At 33.9% G+C, this 25,372-nt stretch overlaps 2 protein-coding genes across 2 annotated transcripts; one reads left to right on the forward strand and one right to left on the reverse strand.

Moving 5' to 3' along the window:
- Positions 1-2,102: 2,102 nt before the first annotated feature.
- On the forward strand, positions 2,103-3,901 carry LOC100802961 (ethylene-responsive transcription factor RAP2-4). The gene has a single exon (XM_003542406.5). It carries the CDS (start codon positions 2,600-2,602, stop codon positions 3,533-3,535), a length of 936 nt encoding a protein of 311 aa, XP_003542454.1. The 5' UTR covers positions 2,103-2,599; the 3' UTR covers positions 3,536-3,901.
- A 10,590-nt stretch (positions 3,902-14,491) lies between these two features.
- LOC100797114 (endoplasmic reticulum-Golgi intermediate compartment protein 3) lies at positions 14,492-21,889 on the reverse strand. The gene is made up of 13 exons (XM_003542395.5): positions 21,328-21,889; positions 21,173-21,246; positions 20,968-21,051; positions 20,786-20,866; positions 20,253-20,333; positions 20,016-20,108; positions 17,786-17,965; positions 17,541-17,608; positions 17,391-17,442; positions 15,493-15,546; positions 15,314-15,406; positions 15,083-15,149; positions 14,492-14,972 (listed from the first exon to the last, which is right to left on the reverse strand). The coding sequence occupies exons 1-13, from the start codon at positions 21,467-21,469 to the stop codon at positions 14,881-14,883; spliced, it is 1,161 nt and encodes a 386-aa protein (XP_003542443.1). The 5' UTR covers positions 21,470-21,889; the 3' UTR covers positions 14,492-14,880.
- Positions 21,890-25,372: the final 3,483 nt, after the last annotated feature.

Below are 25,372 nucleotides of genomic sequence, written 5' to 3' on the forward strand. Positions count from 1 at the left end.
TTTTTTTTTTATCTTTTTTAAAATTTATTTTGATCATTTGTTTTTAAATTTCAGTAAATTTAGTTCTTTCAAAATAGAGTCAGTTCTATTAAAAAACAATATAATTAAATTGATGTTCGAATAAAAAAAATCCATAAACATGATAAAAAATAATGTGAAAAATGAGTTTAACTAGTAATTGATAAATTTAATGCAACAAGTTTTACATTTTGAATCAATAAAAAAATAATTTAAAATTGTGTTCAAAATCAAAATCTTTAGTATAATGAATAAATTGAATGTATACCTTTTAGGGTAAATGTAGACTTATTAAATAATATAAATGTGAATTTATATTTTGTACATGAAATATAATTTTAAATGACTTTTCTATCACTATTAGAATTTAAAATGATTAAATATATTATACTAATTTAATATTACATTTAAACTTAATTGTTATCGTAATTTTAAAATATGAATTGATAAAATGATTCAATTATTTTATAACAATGTTCCACACAAAACCATTTTTTGGGATAAATTTTAATTTTAATTTTTTTTATCTTATTTTTAGGATTTATTTTAATCTTTTATCTTTTTTTAAAAAATTGATCATTTTTTTAAATTTGAGTAAATTTGATTCTTTCAAAATAGAGTAAGTTCTATTAAAAAAATAATAAAATTCAATTGATGTTCGATTAAAAAAAACCCATAAGCATGATAAAAAATAATGTGAAAAGTGAGTCTATTAGAAATCAATAAATCTAATGCAACAAGTTTCACATCTTGAGTTATTTAAAAAATAATTTAAAATTGTGTCCCAAAATTAAAATCTTTAGTATAATGAATAAATTGAATGTAGACTTTTTTTAGGATAAATGTAGACTTATTAAATAATAAAACTGTGTATTTAAATATTGTACATGAAATATAATTTTAAATGACTTTTTTATTACTATTAGTTGTTAAAATGATTAAATATATTATACTAAATTTAATAATACATTTAAAATTAATTTTTATTGTAATTTAAAAATATGAATTGATAAAATGATTAAATTATTTTATTATAATATTCCACACAAAATAATTGTATATTTTCATCAACATATTTTTGTATATGAATAATGATATAAAAGAGGAAGAAAAATGTAAAAAAAGAGTGATATAAAAAAGGCCCTATAAATTAAATAATAAAACCGTAAAAATCAGAATAGTCTTATTGATCCTCAAATATATGTACTATTAATTTACATTTAATAATAGATTTGACCGGTCATTCTTAAAATGATATGACTTTCATAATTATTTTCATTCTGAGATAATTATGTATTTTATCATTTGTGACACTTTTTTTTTAATTTTATATCAAATTAGATTAGTTTTCTTCTCTCTTTAATTGATCATTCAATTAAAGGAAATATTTAGTTTATTTATATTTTTAAGACTTTTTTTTCTGATACTCTAAAATAAATGGAAGAGTAGCAAATAGAAAAGTTGAAGTTTTATAATCCTTCCTTTTTTCTGAATTGTGCAAAACAATAAAGAATTAAATGAGACTCACCTTAAAAACTATAATATATAAAAATTTTACAATATATAATTTAGACTTTTAGCTTTAACCTTTAACGTTCCATCTATATTTTATAATGAACACTGAATGAATATTTGCCTTTTTTTTATTACTATTATAACATAAAACGCAGCTCATAAGAAAAAAAAATGAAGACAAACTTATCCACTAACCTTCATAATAAAAACTATAGGAAAAAGTAAAAATGATATTAAAAATTAAAAAAGAAGAAAAAACGTTAGCTTGGAATTGAATGCAGAGTGGGGTGTGGTGTGAACGCGGAAAGACATGGTCAAACAGGCTTCGCAGCAACGTTAAAAACACCGACGGGAGTGGGCACGTGTCTTCTGCAACCAAAGCAGCGGCGCGTGTCCTTCTCTCATTGGCTTTAACCTTAATCAGACCGAAGCTGTCTTGCGTCATGACAAGAAATCAAGAATCAGCGTAAACTAACCCGTGCTTACTGACATCCCAAATTTTCTAATTAATTTACCAATTAACCGCGCTAATCAACTTGGCCGGCTGCTATATAAACCACTCCCACTCAGAAACACAAATCCAAGAGTGACCCAGAGAGAGTTTCTCACCAAACACACACTTCTCTTCTCTTCTCTTCTCTTCATTTTCTGTGGTTCTCACTTTCTTTTCTCTAATCTTCTAATCTCTTATTTTCTTCCCCCCTCTGTTACTCCCCGCTTCTCTGAATCCCTTTCTGTTAATCATCTGTCTTTCAACTCGTGATTTTTTGGGTTTGCCTCACCAAAAAGATTCAAACTTTGAAAAATTTTCTCGAAAGCCAGGTGTTTTCAGAATCGAGATCCAGCTTTTTTTTTGTTTGTTTTTAAAAAATTATTATTTTCTTTCGTTCAGCCGCGAGGGTTGTTTTTGATCCCTCAAAAGCTCTCTTTCTTTTTTTCTTTCTTGGATTTAAGGGGTTGTCTATTTTAAACCTCTCCCATCCTTTTTTGTTGTAATATTTAAAAACCACAGGTTGATTTTTTTAATCTAAGATCTGTGTGTGTAGTTGGAAAATTGAATTTTTATATGGCAGCTACGATGAATTTCTACAACGAAACATCACAACAAGTTCAGTCAGATCCATTCAGAGGAGAGCTCATGGAAGTTCTAGAACCTTTTATGAAAACTTGTCCTTCCTCAACTCCCTCTATTCTCTCCTCAGATTCACCATCACCTTCCTCTTACTCTCCTTTACTACCTCCACACCCCAGTTTCTCCACATACACCCCCTCTGCCTACTTATTCCAAAACCAACAACCCTTAATAGGCTTTGAGCAACAACCAAGTTCCCTTCTCGGGCTCAACCACCTAAGCACGTCTCAGATTTCCCAGATCCAAGCCCAAGCCCAAGCCCAGAACTCGCTCTCTCTTAATTTCTTGGGCCCCAAGCCCGTTCCTATGAAGCACGTTGGTGGGCCGGCGAAGCCCACGAAGCTGTACCGGGGCGTGAGGCAGAGGCATTGGGGGAAGTGGGTGGCGGAGATAAGGCTACCGAAGAACCGAACCAGGCTTTGGCTCGGAACCTTCGACACAGCCGAGGAAGCCGCTTTGGCTTACGACAAAGCCGCGTACAGGCTCCGAGGCGACTTGGCGAGGCTGAACTTCCCGAACCTGAAAGGCTCGTGCCCCGGCGAGGAGTACAAGCCTATGCAGGCTGCGGTGGACGCTAAGCTCGACGCAATCTGCGCGAACTTGGCGGAAATGCAGAAGCAAGGGAAGAACGAGAAGGGTGCCAGGTCGGGGAAGAAGTCGAAGCAAGGTCCGAACCTGGAGGCGAAGCCCGAACCTGAAGCTTCGGGTTCCGGTGCTGCTGCTCTGTCTCCTGAAAGTGAGGGTTCTGCGGATTCTTCTGCTTTGTCTGATCTTACCTTTGATGTAACCGAGCCGCAATGGGAGGATGCTTCAGCACATTTTAATTTGCAAAAGTTTCCTTCTTATGAGATCGATTGGGATTCTCTCTGAAGACTCTTTGTTTTTTATTTTTATGTCTAGTCTTGTGGGTAATTAATAATTTAGTTATAATTAGGATTGCTCTTGTGGCTGCTGCAATTGAGTTTTTGAAGATTGCAGTGCTACTTGTAGGATTTGGATTATGTTAGTCTTTTTTCTTTTTCTTTTTTTTTTAAATTTGCTTATTGGCTATTCGATGGTCAATATGATGTAAATCTCTCTACCTTGGTCAGCTGGTTTTTTTTTTCTTGCTTGGCCATGGAGAATGATTCCGGGTTAGGTCTTTGTCTATGTTTTAGTGTTCGTCCAAGTACTATTATTGATGTAATTCAATTCTATTTGTATCTCAATTTATGAATGTATTTGTATTTCAGCTTACATATTGTACTAGTTTGTTTCACATTTTGGACCATGTGGTAGTTGTGTTTGGTTCTTGTATGAACAATCGATTTTATTTTCTTTGTGACAATTGAGGTAGGGTGTTTGTGTCCCTTTTTATCTAGTATGACTTGATCATCTGTACATGCAATTCCCAAGATCGATCATATTTTCCTTCTAGACTTAGCATTAGTTGATCAATTTGCGAGGTTTATGATTCATTGAATTCCATGATCATACTAAAAATGTTAAAAGGAAATAATATAGAAATGCGCATCTGGATTCAGTATCAGATGAAGTTTAATGACCAACTAATGGCTATTCCTGCAACGATTAAGAGTAAGGTTTTGGATTACCACAGTAAATAATAATCAACTTATTATTATTATAAGGTTTGATATTAAAGTTGTGATTGTGTTTAATTTATGTTTCTCAATTTAAAATCAATTCTGTCCAAATTAATTTTCTTTTAATAAAAATCTAACTAACCCTTGTATGCTGTGAAGAGTGAATTTTGATTTGTGTGAAGGTGCTAAACACGATCCATGTGAGGTGTGTCGGAATTATTCAACACAGATTTTAGCAACAAATTAAAATCACAAGCCATTGAGGATCGAGATTTTTGTTTAGACCCTGGGCTGTGTAACAATAGATTCATGTTTTCAATTTTCACTAGAGTAATTTTTTTTCACAACTCAAACAATCAGTAGCCATATGTACCAATAAGTCGTTGATGATCTGATTGATAGTTGATTCCATCTAAGGTGGTCGATCATCAGGAAGGAATGTGCATATAAACTAGTTTGAACGAATTATTTTTAAACTGCACCTAGCTAAACTACTTTTTAATCAAATTAGTTTGGTTAAATAAAATTTAACTGGTTTTTAAAAAAATCAGAATAATTTTTCAAAGAAAAAAAGGATTGTAAATTAATTTGAAATCGATTTAATTCTTAAAATCAGTTTAAAAATTGAATCACTTAAATCAATTCGATTTTCAGTTTTTTCCTAATTGATTTTTATACACCCATATCAGTCAAACTTTTCATGGAAGATTAATTATTGGTCAAATTAATAATACTTAATTACATGCTAACAAAAAGAAATAGTGATAATTTATATTGGTAACACAACTTTTATTTGTTTCCCTACTTTTTTTAGATATCACCCATCAATCAATTATCTGTTTTTGCTTCAAATCTATCTCAAGATCTCTACAGTATGAGAACAAAATCCTTTTCCTTTGCACAAATTCTACGCTACAGAAAATGTTCTGTCATTTGGAATTTTTTTTAACTTCACCTTGGAGAATGGAAGTTGAACTACTCAAGTTGACGACGAAAAACCCGAAGCATAGCATGCGGGCATGGGAATCTATTCACGTACCGTAAAAACCCACCCTTCCACTTACAGTTATGTTATTCCATTCACTGAACCTTGCTTCGAACGGAGACACCACCTCCCAATAATCAAAAACTTTGTCCTTATGTTCACAAAACTATGCACTATCAGTACTAGAAAACAAAAAGGCTTTCACATGAATCACGACAACACTTTCCCCCCACACCGAAACCAAAGTAAAAGTGTGTTAATAACATATTATATATATATATATATATATATGTGTGTGTGTGTGTGTCAAAACTTGATTCTCTAGTGAAGAATGAAGAACAAATCACAATGCAAGAGGAGCAATAGTGCAGAAAAAGGAAACAAGATGTAACATAATGAAGGAGAAAATAATAGTGATACTACTTGCTTTATGAAGGAAGATAAGTACATTATTTATAGTTAGTTACAAGGATAACCAACTTGGTTAACTAACCTAAGCGAACTAGCTAGAATTAGTTAATACAAAATCAGGAGTTAGTCAACATGCCCCCACAAGCTGGAGAATGGCTATCAGACATTCCGAGCTTGGAATGAAGAGACTGAAAAGCTACAGGGAGGAGAGCTTTAGTGAAAATGTTTGCAGTCTGATGAGAGGATGATACAGGAAGAAGATGAAGGAGCCACTTTGAACCTTATTTCTAACAATGTGACAATCGATTTCAATATGTTTGGTCCTTTCATGGAAGACCTAGTTGAACGCAATGTGGAGTGCTGATTTGTTATCACCGAAAAGTAGTGTAGGTTGGATGAAAGGAATGAAAAAATCTTCAAGAAGATAAGTGAGTCATTGGATTTCACATGTAGCACTTGCCAATGCTCTGTACTCTGCCTCACTGGAGATTCTGGAGATTGTTGCTTGCTTCTTTGATTTCCATGAAATTAGAGAAGATCCAAGGTAAATAGAAAAACCAGTGACTGAACATCTTGTATCAATACACCTGGCCCAATCTGAATCACTATAACCTTTCAGTTGAGGGGTGTTTTTAGCAGGAAAGAAAAGACTAGTTCCTAGAACTCCCTTGATGTACCTTAGGATTCTATATGCGACTTGCTGGTGAGCAGTAGTAGGATTAGAAACAAATTGACTTAAATGTTGAACTGCATAATTAATGTCTGGTCGAGTATTAGTCAAGTAGATGAGACGACCAATGAGACGTCTATAAGAAGAAGAGCAATTATCCGAGAGAGGGGTTCCAGAATTGACATGTAACTTGGTTCCATAATCCATTGGGGTACTAACTGGCTTGGAAGCTAACATACCAGAGTCATTCAGGATGTCTAACGCGTATTTGCGTTGGCAAATATGAATCCTCGACAAGTTTCTAGCCACTTCAAAGCCTAAGAAAAATTTTAAATTTCCTAGATCTTTGATTTTGAAGGCAACATGTAAATGGTTGGTTATGGCTATGATTTCAGAATTGTCATTGCCCGTGAGTACTATATCATCAACATAAACTAAAAGGGCAGTGAAGGAATTGGCGTGTTTCTTTAAAAATAGAGAATGATCAGAGGGAGATTGAACATAGTTATGAGAAACTAAAAATAAAAAGAGTTTTTCATACCATTGACACAACTTGTTTCGAACCATAAAGGGACCTTTGTAAGCGGCAAACTTTTCCAAGTTGAGATTGATTAAAACCAGGTGGAAGTTGCATATACACTTCTTCATGGAGATCACCATGGAGAAAAGCATTATTGACATCTAGTTGAGTCAAATGCCAATTATTCATAGCTGCTAAAGCTAAAAGTAATCTAATAGAGGTTATCTTAGCAACAGGTGAGAAAGTGTCTATGAAATCTTAGCCTTCAAGTTGAGTGTATCCTTTGGCCACCAATCTAGATTTATATCTCTCTATGCTACCATCAGCCTTGTGTTTAATTTTATAGATCCAGTGACAACCAATTGCAATCTTGTGAGGAGGAAGGTCAATTATAGTCCATGTTAGCGATTTCATCTTTCATGGCTTTAAGCCAACAATCTTGTTTAGAAGCCTCAACATATGACTTTGGCTCAGAAATTGAACTAATAGACATGATAAAAATTTTATGTGCGAGGGACAATTTATGATATGAAAGAACAGAGGAGAGGGGATAACAAATACCTGATGGAAGAGAGGCAACAATTGATGTAAAATCAGTATGAAAATCATTATAATAAGCAAGCCTTTGTCGAGGTCGTTCAGGTCGACGAGGGACAACAGATGAAATTGGTTGGGGTGGTTGTATATCAATAGTAAAAGTTGGATCAGTAGGATCATCATGGGGAACATCATAAAGGGGATTATGGGATGGTAAGATTTGAGGTAGATTTTCAGTATCATGAGCAATGTTGTTGTCAATATGGAGATAGGGAAAGTGATCTTCATAAAATATTATGTTTTGGGATGTTTCAATGGCACGAGTTTGTAAATTAAAGGTTAAGTAACCTTTATTATTTGGTTTGAAACCAAGGAAAACACAAGCAACAACTCTTGGGTTAAGTTTCTTTCGATTTGTTGTAATGGTGCTGATATAACATAAGCATCCAAAAAATTTTAAATATGAAAAATCAAATGGTTTGTTGAAAAGTTTTTCATAAGGAGATATGTTGTTTACAAAAGGAGTTGGCAAACAATTGATGAGTAATGCTGCATGAGATAAAGCAAAATACCAAAAAATTTGTGGTAAATTGGCTTGAAAAAGGAGTGCACAAGTTACATTTAAAAAGTGTTAATGTTTTCTTTCAACAATTCCATTTTGTTATGGTGTTTCTATGCATGAAGTTTGGTGAATAATTCCCTGTGATGCATAAAATTGTTTCATTATAAACTCTGCACCATTATCACTTTGAATTGCTTTAATTTTTGTGTCAAACTGCTTTTCCATAAGTGTAATAAAATCTGAGGTGTTGTTGTGTTTCACTTTTTGTGCTCATTAAAATAAACCATACATATCTAGAATGATCATCAATAATTGTCAAAAAATATTTGTGGTCATTCATAGAATGTGAGAAGGGCCCCAAATGTCAACATGAATTAAAGAAAAAGGTTTAGGGGAAAGGGAAGTGCTGTTCAGAAATGGTAATTTCTTTTGCTTGGCATAGTGGCAAGTGTCACAAACAAAAGATTTATTACTGAAAATATTAAGAAACGATTGTTTTATGACAACTAATCTATCATGGGAGGGATGTCCTAGGCAAAAATGCCAAAGGTCTATTTTCTGTTTATTACAAGAAAAAGTAGAGGCAACAATGTTGTGTCTCACTGAATTTTCAGGAACAATGGCAGCTGCAAGCTTATAAAGTCCATCAACTAAATAAACTGTACCAATCTTCTTCAGGTTGTTCTCTGCTTGTATGAAACAATTATTAGCAGAAAAAATCAATTTAGAATATAAAGAAAATGTTAGTTTAGAAATAGAGATTAAGTTGAAATTGAAATCAGGTAAGTATAGAACATTAAAAAGGGAAAGGGAATAATAAATTTGAACTGTGCCTGAGTGTGTAGCTATAACTTGTTGACCTGTAGGAAGTCTAACTATTATGAGAGTGATTTGCTGATAAGAATTAAAAAGATTCAAAGAGGAAGAGACATGATCAAATGCACTAGAATCTAATATCCATGATGTTGTAGATTTTTTTTTTATTAATGTTGCATATAGCAAAAACAAAAAACAATATTACCTATAACTGGATGACTATTGATTTGGTTGATGTGAGGAGAGGGAGATGCAGAGTTTCCATTACCAGGTTGTTGTATTAAAGCCAATAAAGCTTGATACTGCTGTGGAGTGAATTTAACATCATGGCTAATAGTATATAATGTAAGATCAGTATCATGTTTTGAATTTTCTCCGGCGATAATGTTGTTGATGGTTGCTCCTTGATTGGTTTCATGACTTGGATGATCAAGGGAAATCCATGTTTTCTATAACAAACCTCCACTGTATGTCCATATCTACCACAATGGGTGCACAACTTTGTTCCTCTGCCTGACATTCCTATGTCTGTTCCTCTGCCTGACATTCCTATGTCTGTTCCTCTGCCATAACCTGACATATTATTCGAACCTAGACCTCCTCTTCTTTTTGAGCTAGATGGAAAACCATGTTTTCTATAGCATATATCCTCAGTGTGGCCAGCTTTACCACAAAAAGAACATCTATGATTAGATGTAGAACTTGCTGCATTAATCATGATATCCTTAGAATCTAAATTTCCAATATGATTCATCCCCATAATATGTCTTTCTTGTTGCACGATGTAGGAAAAAGTTTTGTAAATTATAGGCAATGGATCCATCATTAAAATTTGAGACCTAACATTAATGAATTGATCATTTAATCCTCTAAAAAATTGCATAATATGATCTTGTGTTTTTCTTTCTATAACACATAGGAGAGCATCACATGTACATTTATTTACACATGTGGAAGTAGCATTAGGTCTATAATTTTCAAGTTCATCCCAAATTATTCTTAACTTTGTGAAATAATCAGTAATTGAGCAATCACCTTGACGAATTGCAGATAAGAGATTCTCAATAAATCTCCTCGAGAGTATCTGGTCTTCAGATCTTTCCATATGTCTCTGGCATTATCCATCTAGAGAAGGCTTTGGCGAATAAAGCTTGAGACTGAGTGAACGATCCATGATATCACCATATTATTGCATCTTTTCCATGCAGAATGTAGAGGATGTGTAATGACTGGTTGTGAGATAGTTCCATCCACAAATTCAACCTTGTTCTTTGCACTCAGAGTAGTAAGCATTGAACGAATCCAAGAATTATAATTCGTTGGATCATGAACTGGAGATACAAGCGTTATTGCTAAACTTTCACTAGGGTGAAGGTAATAGGAACTATGAACATTCAAAGATTGGTCAGTTTCTGTGTTCATGTTCAATCAATAGAGTAGAGATTCTTTTGAAATTGAGGAAGATAGAAAGAAATTTCAAAGAATTGAACAAACCGAAAACCGCAGAAGCAGAGAATGGACCACAGAAGTGAAAACAGAGTGTGAAAAAAAAATGATGCGAAGAGTGGCACATCAGACCTCTTCAATCGAAGTGCTCTAATACCATATCAAAACTTGATCCTCTCATGAAGAATGAAGAACAAATCGCAATGCAAGAGGAGCAATAGTGCAGAAAAAGGAAAGAATATGTAGCCGAATAAAGGAGAAAATAATATTGATATTACTTGCTTTGTGAAGGAAGCTGAGTACATTATTTATAATTAGTTACAAGGATAACCAACTTGGTTGACTAACCAAAGCACAACTAACCTAAGCAAACTAGCTAGAATCAGTAAATAGTAAATCCAAAATCAGGAGTTACTCAACAATATATATTATTTTTAATTGTCTGATTGCTCGACAGTTATTATAGTATAATGAATTAGTTATCTTACTTAGTACCTAGAGACTTAGAGTATCTGTTTATTCTTTTTGTTTTTTAAAATATGTTTTCACCTGATAAGTGGGGTTTCGAGAGAATAATTTCTTTATTTAGTTTCTTCTTTTTTTTTTTTTTTTATCTACGGGAATTAAATCAGGGACCGGACATTGGATTTATAACAACTCGTGTACACTGTTCAATCGAATTAAATATCTTTTATAATTTCTTTAGGTTTGATTAAGCGTTAATGCAAGAATCCTTCGTAACAATATTTTTCATATACATAAAATATTATGATAGAACACAAAATGACATACTTAAGAGGTCTGAATTCCTTTAACCCGGACCAATACATGTTCATGCCTAGAGAATTTATTCAGTTTACCGTATATTTCATTATCGGAAGGTTTAGATAATTAGATCAATACTTTCTCTGCATGATATCACAATTAAATAATTCCATAATCGCATGATATATTTTGAACATAACTATTTATACCCTTCTAATTTTTTTGTAAATGGTTAGTCAAGTTCTTCAAACTATCATCCCCGTCGAAAAACATATAGTTGTGCTTAAGCTATTTAATAATCAGTGTCATATTTTTTAAAGCTCTAACAGCTATACTCAACTTTCTAAAAATTCTCCCTAGACAAACTAAGACCATGGCACATGTAGTCATGTAGATGAGCTAGCTACCACTTGCATTGCATATATTTATTGTTTTCATTGTTTTAATAATGAGGTTTTCATTGTTTAAGCATGTGATATTAAGTTTAAATTTCTTGATTATGTTTGACAAATTTGAACAGATTGATATTTGATAAGCTATGTTTGGGCAAGTATTTAGTAGTTGGAACATCTTACACGTGGTCAATATATAGTATGAATTTCACATCCCTCACTAAAGGGACAGGGGAGCAAGGTGAATATTTAAAATATACTGCCACTTAGTACTATATATGCTTTAAGGTTAAAGCAGATAAAATTTGGCTTAATTTCCTCATAAACAAACACATTACAGAATTGTTAACCTGAAAATCTACAGACTCGAAAAAATTCTCAACCAGTATTTGGGACTGGATATAAGAACACTGTGTGCATGTTTGATTTTTAAGTAAAAAAATATTTTTGAGCTAAAAGTAATTTTGTCAAAGGATTAACACCTTTGCTTTTGTTTTTATTCGTTGAATTTGTATTAGAACGCACACGCAACATTTATAACTTCAATCCAAACATGCACTAAGTGTTTGAATTAAACCAATCTCTTCTTTGTTAGATTTATCAACTTATTTATTTGTATTTGCATAAGTTTTAAGTTTGAGACCATTGCTTGATGGCTAGCTATCTGTACTAATCTTACTAATTAATATGGTATCAAGCAACACAATAAACACATTGACACTCCAAAACGAAAATCTCTACTTCAACTCGATGGAAAAGCTTGAAACTGTCCTTAACCATAGATTTTGAGTCAATATTGATAACAAGACGATCAACTTGAACATGGACAGCTAATAAATCAGTTTGAAGCCAAGTCTTGCCAAATTGGTGCTTGCATATCCTGCGTTAGGAAGGGAGGATGCTCCCAATTAGCATCGGAGAAAAGAACCAAGTACGATTTTAGAGGTTATTGAAAAATTGAAATGCCTTGAGAATTGAAATTTCTCAAAAATTAGAAAGGAGGTGCAAGCACTTATATAAAATAGAGGAGGGGAAATATGGGACCAATATAATGCTAATTGAACATCTATAGCTCAATTGCAATTGCTTTACAATTATAACAACAAACAATTATTATTATTTTTATCTATAACGAGTTTAATTTTCTGGCACTATCAATATGAATATTTGACTTAAAAGTGAATTTAGTTCCTATAAGTTTTTATTATTTTTTTATTTTAATCTTTGTATTTTTTTTAGTTTTTTTTAACTTTGTGCTTTTTTAATTTTGATATTAGTAAGTTGTTTTGTTCATTTTTAGTTTCCATACATTTGAGCTTTTTCAATTTTTATCCCTAAATTGTGAACTTACTGGAATTAAAAATGAAAAAAATTGTAATCTTAAAGAGAATAAAGTTAAAAAAATACTAGCTTACAAGAGTTAAAAATGAAAAAAAAACTTACAAAAACAAAAATTAAAAAAAATGAAAACTTATAATTTCATTTTTACAATGGCTCTATCACTGTCAAAAGGAACAATTTTTTTTAATAGGACCCAAATTAAAAAAAAAAACTTTCGTTAAGCCTAATATTTTCACACTCAACCATTAGAAATTATCTTTGATATAATTTTTTAAAGTAACTATTGTAAAAATAAACAATTTTATCACATTATAACATTTTTTATGATTAAATGATACTGTACAAAAATATTTATATGGTTAATGCATTCAAACTAAATTTCATTAACACTTCATATATAAGATATGTTTCTATAATTTTAATTTCTCTAAGATATTTTGAGACTTTTATTCAACAATTAGCTATGAACTTTTTTGTGAAAGTTACAATACATTCCGAAAAGTAAATGTAACAATGAATCAGAAAATAAACTTATGTATGTTCCTTGATCAAAAGAACTATATATATCTGCCTAAAAAAGGAGTTATATATATATATATATATATATATCAAAGAAATCCTACCAAAATGTTATTGTGTTATTTGCCACAAAATTAGGCAATTTTTCATCTCTAAAACATTTTGGCATAAAAAACCCTACCAAATTCTAGTAATCACTAAAGTTCTCAGACGATATAGTAGTGTATAGTGACTCTTCCCAATAATTAATAATTGAGAATGTGTAGATTATTATGTATCAACAGTTTTCGTTTTCTTAAGTTTCATGTACATATGAAAAAACCTCAACCTTGTCATGTGTGAAATTAAATAATTGACTTAAATATGTAACACTGTTGAAAGGTTAGTCGTGCGTGAGATAGGTGGGAGTAGTTCACCTCATATACACTGGTATCTTGGAATGGGAGATTTAGTTGTCTGGTTACCTAAATTAAAAGACAATTTGACAAATTTCTTGAATTATGCTATGTATGAGGTCACACTGTGCTTCATTCAACTATGAAAGGTTGAATTGAGTGATAGATACGTCGCACTAAGATGGTCACATAGTAAAATGGTTGGAACATTATGCACGTTGATTTGTAACAATGTAGAACTGAAGGTTTTTACATGTATATATAGAAGCAACTTGGGACAATGATTGAAATGGTGAGGTTAAAATTCAGGGCTTGATGATAATATTCAAGAATCTTATAAACTAGATGTGGTTACCTTTGGCTAAAATGAGCAATGAGGAGTTTAACTTCGAGCTTACGAATTGTATGAAGGAATATAATCACTGCTTTGCGTTATCAAAGAATATAATCAAACAAATACTGACAACCAACATCTAGCATACTCTTTTTACCTCATTTCTTTTTTTTTTTTATTGGTTGGAATTCGTACTCTTTTTAACTCAAGTTTTATTTCTGGTAAGAATGAAGAAAATACAACTGCTGTCTTGGGATGCCTATGTTAGAAACTTAGAATCTTTGATGAAATATCTGGGCTGAAGGGTGGCAGAGACGATTATGAAGTTAATAGGACACATCGCACTTTGAGAGATAAGGTTGAGGTTGGACTGTACAAAATTTACCAAGTAAATAAAGGTAGAACTATTTTGACAGTGCATCGTCAGAATTTAGAAGCAGTTATTCCCTTGATCCAATTTGATTTTCTAACTTTGAATTTTTCCTCCTTTAAAATGCAACTTCTATATTTGAGATTTCAACGAAACAATTATGATTTTTTTGGAACAGAATAGAACCACAAACGCAGATAATTAAAACTTCTACCAAAGAGAAAAAAATGCACCTATACAGTTATATCTCATTTTAGACTATCATTGTTGAGTTATATTTTTCCCTAATGGATTCCCTTTTGATGCTTCTGCAAGGAAAAGCCCCTCTACTTTCCATAAAACACATAACATTCACAACATCAGAGCTGTCAGAAAAGATATGAATCAAGGCAAAGTAGCATTTGTTGCACATGATATCTAGGCATTTCAACCTTGATCTAAGGGCAAAATCCTTTTGTTGTAACCGAAGAACTCAGAACCCCAAGGGGAATTTCAATCAGTAGTCGACCTTCTCTTGAATAGATTGTCTCTGGAGAGCCATTCGCTCGAAATTACTCAAATAGCACCCATCAGTTAAATTTACCAAGTTCCATCTTCTTCTTGATAGCCCTTTGACCGTGATAGATGAATGAATCTAGTATTCCAGAAACGGTGAAAATACCTGTATGCAATAGACATCAAGTATGACTCGGTCAGGATTCACACAAATGAAATGATATTCATGCCAAATTATGCAAGAGTGAAAAGTTATGGTGGAAGATCCATATCTACCTCCAACTATGGCACAAACATTAGTAAGAAAATGTAAGAATGAGACATTTTCTTCCGTAAAAGTAACCTGCAAAATGTTATTCCAGTATAATATGAGATCAAAGAAGAAAGAAAAAGGGGGGGAAAAACTAGTTGAAAGAAAACAGTAAAGAAAAAGCCCAGCTGCATTTATTAACTAATATTCCATATCTTAACATCGGCCAAAAGCTATTATAGTTGGGTAAAACCCACCTTAATTGGAGAGAGGTCATAGAAAAAGAAAACTCCGGGAAGGGACTGCAGACGGCCCATGTCTCCAGTCCTGAAGTGTTCTGTAACAGAGAACTGCAAAACATTTCCAGTTTGTATCACGTTTCACTAGCAAGAATGAAAAAAACAATACCAGAAAGTGAAATTTATAAGTTAATAACCTGGTTTGACTGGATAGTATGCCCACTCACATCAGTGTATACTGTAGGCACAACCTGAAAAACAACAAAAACAAGTGGCAAAATTTGATAAGTCTTCAAATAGAATTTTTGGTGCAACATTCCACATATTAAGGAGCTAAGGGCTTTCAATGTCTTGAGGGGAGAGATGACAAAAGGTTCACATCTCAGTCTCACTAATGCCAACAACAACAACAATGTCTTATCTCACTAGGAGAAGTCAGCTATATGGATCACCCAATGCCATTGGCTCAGTTGAAGACCAAAAGCTTTAGAGTTTCTTGCTACCCTATATTTCTTTTCACCTCTGTTTTAAAACATTACTGATTATTGCCATAGGTACTGTTAAAGTAAAAGGTATAAAAATTGTATCACGTGATATTTCTATGGTAAAATAATAAAATATTACAAAATTATTATATTAATTATAAATAAAAAAGCTAATAAAAAAATACAGGCATTAAAGTGTTCCTAGTGACAGTGATAGAGCCATTGTAAACAGAATGTAAGTTGCGGCACAATAATGGAGCATGTGGCAAGAAGTTGAAAATACATAACAGATATAGGATAAATGCAAGGAAATCAGACCGAAGGAGTGTGGTACTTGGATACCACAGGAATCACTGAAACGGAGCATGTTGTAGGTGGTACAAACATAATAAAATCAATAATTTAAATTGTCATAGCAAGTGCCAAATTGTATAATGAAGAGTAGAACGACAATTAAAGAAAAAAACTTAATTGCTTTCCTTGATAATGGTAGCTGTTGGTTATACCATGTAAAATCAGTTGCTGAAACAGTCAACAGCTTTTATGGGCTGGAAATTGTGAAGTTCATTGCTCATTTGTTATGCAATGAGGAAAAAAAAGGCCATCGAGGCATGAGAAGAGGTGCCACAGAGAAGCCGTAGCACCTCGAGTAGCAAGATGTGCTGGACCCTTCCCTCGTCTCACCCAAGAACCTTAGGCATGCCTTGTGGCAACTTTAAACTACATTAGATGTAACCAAAACTGAAAAGGATAAATTACACAATAACCTTGAGTTTTGATTAATAACACTTCCCTAACAATTTTGGGAGTTATAGCACCCTTCCCAACATCAAAATTTTACCAAATATACCCCATACATTTTTATTTTACAGGCATTGTATATCACACACAAATCTGTACAATTTGTATGGTGAAAAATATAAAGAAGGCGGTTAAATATAATTTGTGAAACTAAAGAACATATTAATTTAATTTCATCAAAACAGGGGAAGCAATGTCTATCTAGCGTATCTATGATAAGATAACAAATACACAAATACTAGTAAAAAAACAAACTGATATAGCCAAAAAAAAAGACTAAACTGATCTCACAACTGCAATCTCCCAATAACATGTATGCTTATTCTCCCCAAATTGAGATAACGACCCACCATTAGTTATTTGAAGATATAATCAGGAGACTTTGGTGAATGCAAACAAATGCAAGCTAGAGATATATTACCTTTCCATAAAATCAAATAAATGGAAATTGCATACAGTTTCAACAAGAAAATTTGACATATCTCAAAGTCATTGTATGTGAATGTTCAAAAAAGCTTCATAACTAATATTAGTCAATGCCAACCTAGATATACTCACCAATATATAACAAAATTTGACATTCACAAATGTATCTGACTTTTGATTCATATAGCTTGTGAAATTAGAAGAAATGACTCAACTCACAGCAACATGTTCTTTATGAAGTAGACAGTGGACATGGAGATAGACAAGCAATATTCATTAACTAAATTATATCAATTTAAACCACAAATATTAAAATTTGAAAATTACATCTATGCTTAATATGACTCAGTAATAAGCAGTGTGTAGAGACCCAGAGTGCTAACCTTAATAAAATACTGGTACATCCCACTTGGTGTTTCTTGTGTCCAATGCACGCTGATAATCAAGAAAGCATTGCAATGAATATAAACACAATAGTGAAGTCAGATAAATTGTTGGCATGATTTAAGGCTATTAGAATATGAAGAGCTCACTTGTCAAGAGGATTAACAACACCAGGGAAATACTCTCCGAAAGTTAATCTGTTGATGTGGTGACTTAACTGAATTACAAGTTGACAGGTTAGTGTCTTGAAATATGAGAAGAAATCTTCTTGCGAAAAAATAACAAAGTATTATATTATGTTGTTTTTGAAATTTCATATAAGCTATAAAATGTCTAGTAGAAATTGCAATAGTTTTTTTGCAACGGGAATACAAAATAACAGATCATGTCTTACATTAAAAGAATCCTTTTGAAAAGCCAGCAGGTCATGTACATGTACACCAGATTGCTGAAAGCTTTTCCCAGGTGCAAAATGAAAATTCCCTGCAACCTTATTTACTTCCAAGAAACCATACACATTGCATCCTTCACCTTCTTCATCCTTGATTCTTTGTAAGAATCCTTCTCTTTTGCACTACGTGACACATCATATGTCAAATAGGGGCTGGATTAAATTTAAAATTTGACTTTGGCAGAAGAATTATTTAAATAAAAGAGAATGGGAAATAAATAAGACCACATAATTGTTGGAAGATACAGCTAAGTGAAATATGATAAGATACACTTGCTAAAAATATTTAGGGAAAAAAAATATAGCATATGCTGCCAATTATATTTGAATCAACTAGGAGACATATCCATCAATTTATGTAATTGAAAATGAAATCACTAAGGAATTCATCCTTAATCCTTTGATAATTCAATTTACTAGTGAGTTATCAAGCTGAGCCAAACTCTTTCACTGCAATGCTCTGCACTGACCACTGAAGCATAATGAAATCTTTTGGTTGGTTTATTAGTCACATTATGGGTTTAATTTAACTTAGTTCTCCTTGGATAGGACTCCAGCTAGAACCAAGAAATATATAAATGAACATTTCTAAATGTTGTTGCATGTTTGTCTAGCTCATGATTTAACTCGTTGAATCGTACTAGTTTACAATTCTAGGTAGCAAAATCGAGTTCTCACTTGCAAACTCAGGTAAACATGCAGAGTTGCGAGTTTGAGGGCAATTGATCAAAATTTTATACTAGAATGATGTTACAGCCTCCACAAAAAGCTCAAAACAACACTGTTTTACTGCTTTTAGAACCCCCAAAAAGCAGCATCATGAAATTTGAATGTATGGCTTCAACCTCATAGTGACACAAACTTAACTCCAGAGCTGCATCCAACATCATGGACTGAACCCATTTACAATGGATGTGGCAAATGAAGATGCAAGCCTGCAATGACTCAACCCAGCTGCAACAAAGTGGTGAACTCTGCTCTAATGAAGTCATTGTTACAAGCCTACAATGAAGCCAATATGCAGACTTGGTGAACCCAGTTCCAACAAGGTGAACAGACCCATCTCCAACTGAGGTGAACAACCCATCTAAAGCAAGGTTAACCCAGCTGCAATCCTATGAGGGGAACCCAGTCCCCACCATTATCTTCTCTCTTTTGACAATTTTTAATCTTGTGTCTTGTAACTTGTCCATCACTTTTGGAACATTTTACACTGTACTGAAAATAGTGAACCACCATCACGTGATTTGTGAAATTGCATTTATGCTTTGTGTATTGAGCTATGAACTTAAGTTTGGTTTACTGGTTGCTTATAGATATTTTGAACTTTGAAACTCGTGGGTCAAAGTCCTTGAGTACTAAATTGTCATTATGCTTTAGCTTGTATTATTATACTTTGTTATTTAGTTTGTTTATCTATATATGAATTTATATATGATGAATATTCATTATAGATATAGTATTACATTTTGTTTGGATATTATGATAGGTGTTTTCATTATTTATTTTTTGTATTATGATAGGAATTTACAGAAGCTACATGATTTTGCATAGACTCTCAATTTTGATAACCTTTGTTATATATAAAAATATTCTACATCCTAGTATCAAACTGCAAGTGTGCTGTTATATCAAACAAAAATCCACATATCCAAAACAAAAGTAAGATATATTAAAGTGCAACGCCAGCAACAAACTCATCATTAATAGTAAAAGGATCGCAAAACAAAAACTGGTTGTTCATCAACAAACAGTACTGCATTGCAAAATAATGATTGTTTACAGTTCAGTTCATTTTACAGTTCATGAGAACGTTACTATGAAGTAAAGATGTCTGTGAGAAAAACTAGTTTCTTCTATAATGAAAATTAAGAAGTAAACCATGCTTCTCATGTTAAAAGCGGTAGAAAGCATTTTAATTAAAATTTTGAAATTGCAGATAGTTTCAAATGGATCATATAAATAGAGTTCTAACTATTTCAGATAAATAATCTGTTATGTAATATATATGTGGCCAGAATTGTGCCCTTTGAGAATTCCATATTCATAAGTTGAAAGTATGAACATTGCTCACATTGGTAATTGGTAAATTTCATATGTATGGATCAACAGAATCATATTTGATCCTCAGGAGTTATATTGAACTCAAGGTCAAGATGTTATAAGGACAAACCTGGTCAATTAAATCAGGATTTGAAAGTGCCCAACCTTTCTTACGGTATGCTTCACGAACATCCTCACAGGAATTACAACAATCATCATCTGACTGTAAAAACATACATAGACACAAGATTCAGGCAAGCGTTGTTATAAATGAACAAACTCTGCTCTCTTCTCTCCAGAAAACAATATATACACAAGGCATTAAATCAACACATTCCTATAAAGCATAATTTTAAACCAGGCATACCACTTCAGAACCATAACAGGAACCACAATAAGTCTCATTGTGCTCGAGCCTGCCTCCATGCCTCTGCAATGGCTTTTCAATCTGATCAAATAAAGAGTTAAATGAATAAAATGCTCCAAAAATAAGGTGAAATGAGCAATACAAAAGTCCTTAAAACCATAATTTAAGAAGAAATTATAGATAAAGCACTACTGATCTATTCTTAAGGAGTGCAAAAACGAAACATAAAGTATCTCATAGGAAACAACATATGTAACTGGCTAGCACAAGCTCATTTTCCAAAGAGAAAGTTGCCTCTAAATGTGCTTAGTCAGTTACCCGTGTGAAAACTTAATGTGTCAATTACTACGACAGTAAATAACTGTCAATTTTATGAGAAACTAAATAAGAAAACTCCTATAAATTAGTTTAAATTCATTTTATCTTATTATTTTTCTTTCTGTTATGAGTGTTTATTGACAAAATTATCTAAACAGAGCCAAATTTCAAAATTAAAATTGTAGAAACAAACATAATAGTATTTTTGTTTTTACCTTGGGAGCACCAATTCCTTCTTGCCTTGTTTCTATCACATTGCCACGAGAGTCTAATCTCTTCTTGATTATATCGTGTTTCTGAGAGTTACACATCAAAATACCAATAAAATTGTCAAATTAAAAATGAAAAATATGAATTATGTATTTTTTATTTTGATTTTGATTTTAATGATACATACAACATCTAGACGCTGCTCTCCGCTGATGTCCATGGCATCAAGACTGAGTATGGAACATGGAAGCGCAGGAAACGTAACATCAAACTGCATTTTCACCATCAAAACGATAACGACAAGTTAATTTACGTCGCACACAATTATTCAAAAATCTTCTTTCAAATAAACAAATTATTAAGCGTTAAATGGATAGGAAATCAGAAATTACATTGATACGCAGCGTTTCGGCTCTGGAAGTGTCGACGACAAGCTTGGTCTCGGTGACAGCGTGAAGATACAACCCTGGAGGCAGTGGCAAAAACGACAATGAGTTTCGATTAGAAGTTTTAAAAGAATGAAAACGACGAGAGAAAGGTGTCGTACGGAGCTCGGAGTAGAAGAGCAAGAGCATGAGAATGGAGGAAGCGAGAGTGATGACACCGCCGGAGAGCGTGCGGCTGTAGAAATCCTCGTTGATTTTAGGGTAGGCGTCTAGGTTGCGGAGCTTGCTTATTATGCTCTCCATGATTATTGGATGGATCCAAAACCAAAGATTTAAGATGATGTAATAAGAAGCAGAAATTAAGAAACCTAACTTTTATTAACCATTTGTGTGATTGTTTTTGAAATCGGAAACACCTTATTCAATCCAATTTTTTTTGCTGTGATAGGATCTATCAGATTGAATTCAATTTTTTTTTCTCTGAATCGACAATGCGACTCTGATAATCCTTTCTTCTATTTTAACTCCGAGTCAGCTTGTTTGCTTTTTTTTTTGTGTGTGTGTGTGTCGTGTCGTCTCTTCTTTGTTGATTCAGGATCTTTTCATCAGCTCACTTTCTCTCTTCATCTGTCAACTAAATGGATGATACTCACAATCTGAGTTGGGGAAGTTTCTAACATTAAAAACTTACACCTGAATAATTTGATAACATTTTGTATTTGTTAAATTAATGACTTAATTCTACAATTTTAATGTCTAAATTCCAATTGCATCCGTTAAGTGTTTCACTTATTGTAATTATACTATCTAATCTATGGTTGATTGAGTTCAAATAGAAAAGAAAAAAGAAATTTTATAAAAAATTTGTGTGAATCTCACACTTTTATTATTCTCTTAATTTAAATATTTTCTTTCTTTCTATTTCTTTCAATTTCATTCTAATCAATCAAACTCACATTTATTAGAATATACTAATATGAATTTTATATAATGTCATGTTGATATGGTGACTCATTTGGCATGTATAATTTTATTCCTTTGATTTCATAATTGTAAATTTTTTTAGTTGTTGTTTGGATTCTTTTAATCCTGCCTAGGTTAGCTTTGCTATTCTTAGCCGGTCCCAAGCCCGGATAAAAGGAGAGGGTTGCGTTAGGCTTTCGACAGCCAACGTAAAACTTTGTCGAATCTCTATGACATAGATCAATTACGTAATAATGTGAATGCTAGGTCGTTGCCCGGAAGCAACGCGCTGTATGGCTCGAGTACAGTGTCAAAAGAGCAAGGACCGCTGCATCGCCGCCCGGATGTAGTGAAAAGTAAGCAAGGGTTCCCACATTTTCGTGAACGGGTGTGGGTAAAGAAGCTAGTTCATGACAGGAGGATTCGCTTTGGTACATGGAATATAGGCACACTTACTGGAAAATCTATGGAAATAGTGGATGTTATGGTGAGGAGGAAGATCAATTTTATGTGCCTACAAGAAACTAAGTGGACAGGTGAAAAAGCGAAAGAATTAGACAACTCGGGATTTAAGCTGTGGTATACGGGAAAAATCAGATCAAGAAATGGGGTAGGGATTATTGTGGACAAGGAGTGGAAGAAGGATGTCGTGGATGTAAGAAGAGTAGGAGATCGTATCATAGCCTTAAAATTGGTAGTGGGACAGGACACCTTTAATGTTATTAGTGGGTACGCACCTCAGGTTGGGTTAGCAGAACACTTTAAGGTAAAATTTTGGGAGGATCTAGAAGGGGTACTTCAGGATATACCCCAAGGAGAGAAAGTTTTCCTAGGAGGGGATCTCAATGGACATGTAGGTAGTGGGGGTTTTGGCCTAGGGGAGATGAATGGGGAGGGTAAATCCATCTTGGAGTTTTCGGAGGCTTTGGATCGTTCTATAGCCAATACATGGTTTAAGAAAAGAGAGGAACAGCTTATCACTTACAAAAGTGGAGGGACATGTTCTCAGATAGATTTCTTCCTTATCAGGAAGTCTGATAGGAAGTATTGCTTGAACTGTAAAGTTATCCCGGGAGAGAGCTTGACTACCCAACATAGAGTTTTGGTTATGGATGTAAGAATTAGAGATAGGGCAAAGAGAAGAAGTCCTATGGTAGCACCAAGGATCAAATGGTGGCACTTGAAGGGTGAGAAACAAGGAATCTTCCAACAAAAGATATGGGTGGGATGGTGTGGACAATCACAAGGAAGTGCAAATGATATGTGGAACAAGATGTCCCAAGAGATTATTAAAGTGGCTAAAGAGACGTTGGGTGAATCTAGAGGTTTTGGACCTAGGGGTAAAGAATCGTGGTGGTGGAATGAAAATGTTCAGAGCAAAGTTAGAGTAAAAAATGAGTATTTCAAGGAGTGGTCTAGGTGTAGAAATTCTGAAACTTGGGATAAGTATAAGATAGCTAGAAATGAAACCAAAAAGGCGGTGAGTGAGGCAAGAGCCCAAGCTTTTGACGGACTATACCAAGCTCTAGGAACCAGGGACGGAGAAAGATCTATATATAGGCTTGCTAAGGGTAGAGAGAGGAAGACTAGAGATTTGGATCAAGTAAAGTGTGTTAAGGATGAAGAAGGCAAAGTCTTAGTGCATGAAAAATATATCAAGGAAAGGTGGAAGGCGTATTTCCACAACTTATTTAATGATGGATATGGATATGACTCTAGCAGTCTAGACACAAGAGAAGAGGACCGCAACTATAAGTACTATCGTCGGATTCAGAAACAGGAAGTAAAGGAAGCGTTGAAAAGAATGAGTAACGGTAAGGCGGTGGGGCCAGACAACATACCTATTGAAGTGTGGAAAACTCTTGGAGATAGAGGTCTTGAGTGGCTCACCGAACTCTTTAATGAAATTATGAGGTCAAAACGCATGCCGGAGGAATGGAGGAGAAGCACGTTAGTGCCAATCTATAAGAACAAGGGGGATATACAAAATTGTGCAAATTATAGGGGAATCAAGCTCATGAGTCATACCATGAAATTATGGGAAAGAGTGATCGAACGGAGATTAAGAAAGGAGACTCAAGTTACTGAGAATCAATTTGGTTTCACGCCGGGAAGGTCGACCATGGAAGCGATTTATTTATTACGGCGGGTGATGGAGCAATATCGCATGGCCCAACAAGACTTGCACTTGATTTTTATTGACTTGGAGAAAGCGTATGATAGAGTGCCTAGAGAGATTTTGTGGAAAGCTCTAGAGAAGAAAGAGGTTAGGATTGCATATATTCGAGCTATCCAAGATATGTATGATAGGGTATCGACTAGTGTTAGGACACAGGGTGGAGAGTCAGACGATTTTCCCATCACAATTGGTTTGCATCAAGGGTCAACCCTTAGCCCCTACCTTTTTACCTTAATTCTACATGTCCTCACGGAACAAATCCAAGAGATAGCGCCGAGATGCATGCTTTTTGCATATGACATAGTCCTCCTTGGAGAGTCGAGGGAGGAGTTGAATGAGAGGTTGGAAACTTGGAGACGAGCTCTAGAAACACATGGCTTTCGCCTAAGCAGAAGCAAATCGGAGTATATGGAATGTAAGTTCAACAAAAGAAGGAGGGTTTCTAACTCAGAGGTGAAAATAGGAGACCATATTATCCCTCAAGTCACACGGTTTAAATATCTTGGGTCTGTAATACAGGATGATGGGGAAATTGAAGGGGATGTGAATCATCGCATTCAAGCAGGATGGATGAAATGGAGAAAAGCATCGGGGGTGTTATGTGATGCAAAGGTACCGATCAAGCTAAAGGGAAAGTTTTATCGGACTGCGGTAAGACCGGCGATTTTGTACGGAACAGAATGTTGGGCGGTCAAGAGCCAGCATGAGAATAAAGTAGGTGTAGCGGAGATGAGGATGTTGCGGTGGATGTGTGGTAAGACTCGACAGGATAAAATTAGAAACGAAGCTATTAGAGAGAGGGTTGGAGTAGCGCCTATTGTAGAGAAGATGGTGGAAAATAGACTTAGGTGGTTTGGGCATGTAGAGAGAAGACCGGTAGACTCTGTAGTGAGGAGAGTAGACCAGATGGAGAGAAGACAAACAATTCGAGGCAGAGGAAGACCCAAAAAGACTATAAGAGAGGTTATCAAAAAGGATCTCGAACTTAATGATTTGGATAGAAGTATGGTACTTGATAGAACATTATGGCGGAAGTTGATCCATGTAGCCGACCCCACCTAGTG

This window comes from Glycine max, chromosome 13 (genome assembly GCF_000004515.6).
Source record: "Glycine max cultivar Williams 82 chromosome 13, Glycine_max_v4.0, whole genome shotgun sequence".
In the NCBI taxonomy this organism is placed as follows: domain Eukaryota; kingdom Viridiplantae; phylum Streptophyta; class Magnoliopsida; order Fabales; family Fabaceae; genus Glycine; species Glycine max.

Bases quoted from the DNA above. Each gene is read 5' to 3' on its own strand.
- LOC100802961 (XM_003542406.5), top strand. From the start codon at position 2,600: ATGGCAGCTACGATGAATTTCTACAACGAAACATCACAACAAGTTCAG.
- LOC100797114 (XM_003542395.5), bottom strand. From the start codon at position 21,469: ATGGAGAGCATAATAAGCAAGCTCCGCAACCTAGACGCCTACCCTAAA. The intron at 21,247-21,327 runs GTACGACACCTT...CACTGCCTCCAG, and splicing joins GCTCTTCTACTCCGAGCTCC to GGTTGTATCTTCACGCTGTC. The intron at 17,443-17,540 runs GTGAGCTCTTCA...CTTGATTATCAG, and splicing joins GTTGTTAATCCTCTTGACAA to CGTGCATTGGACACAAGAAA.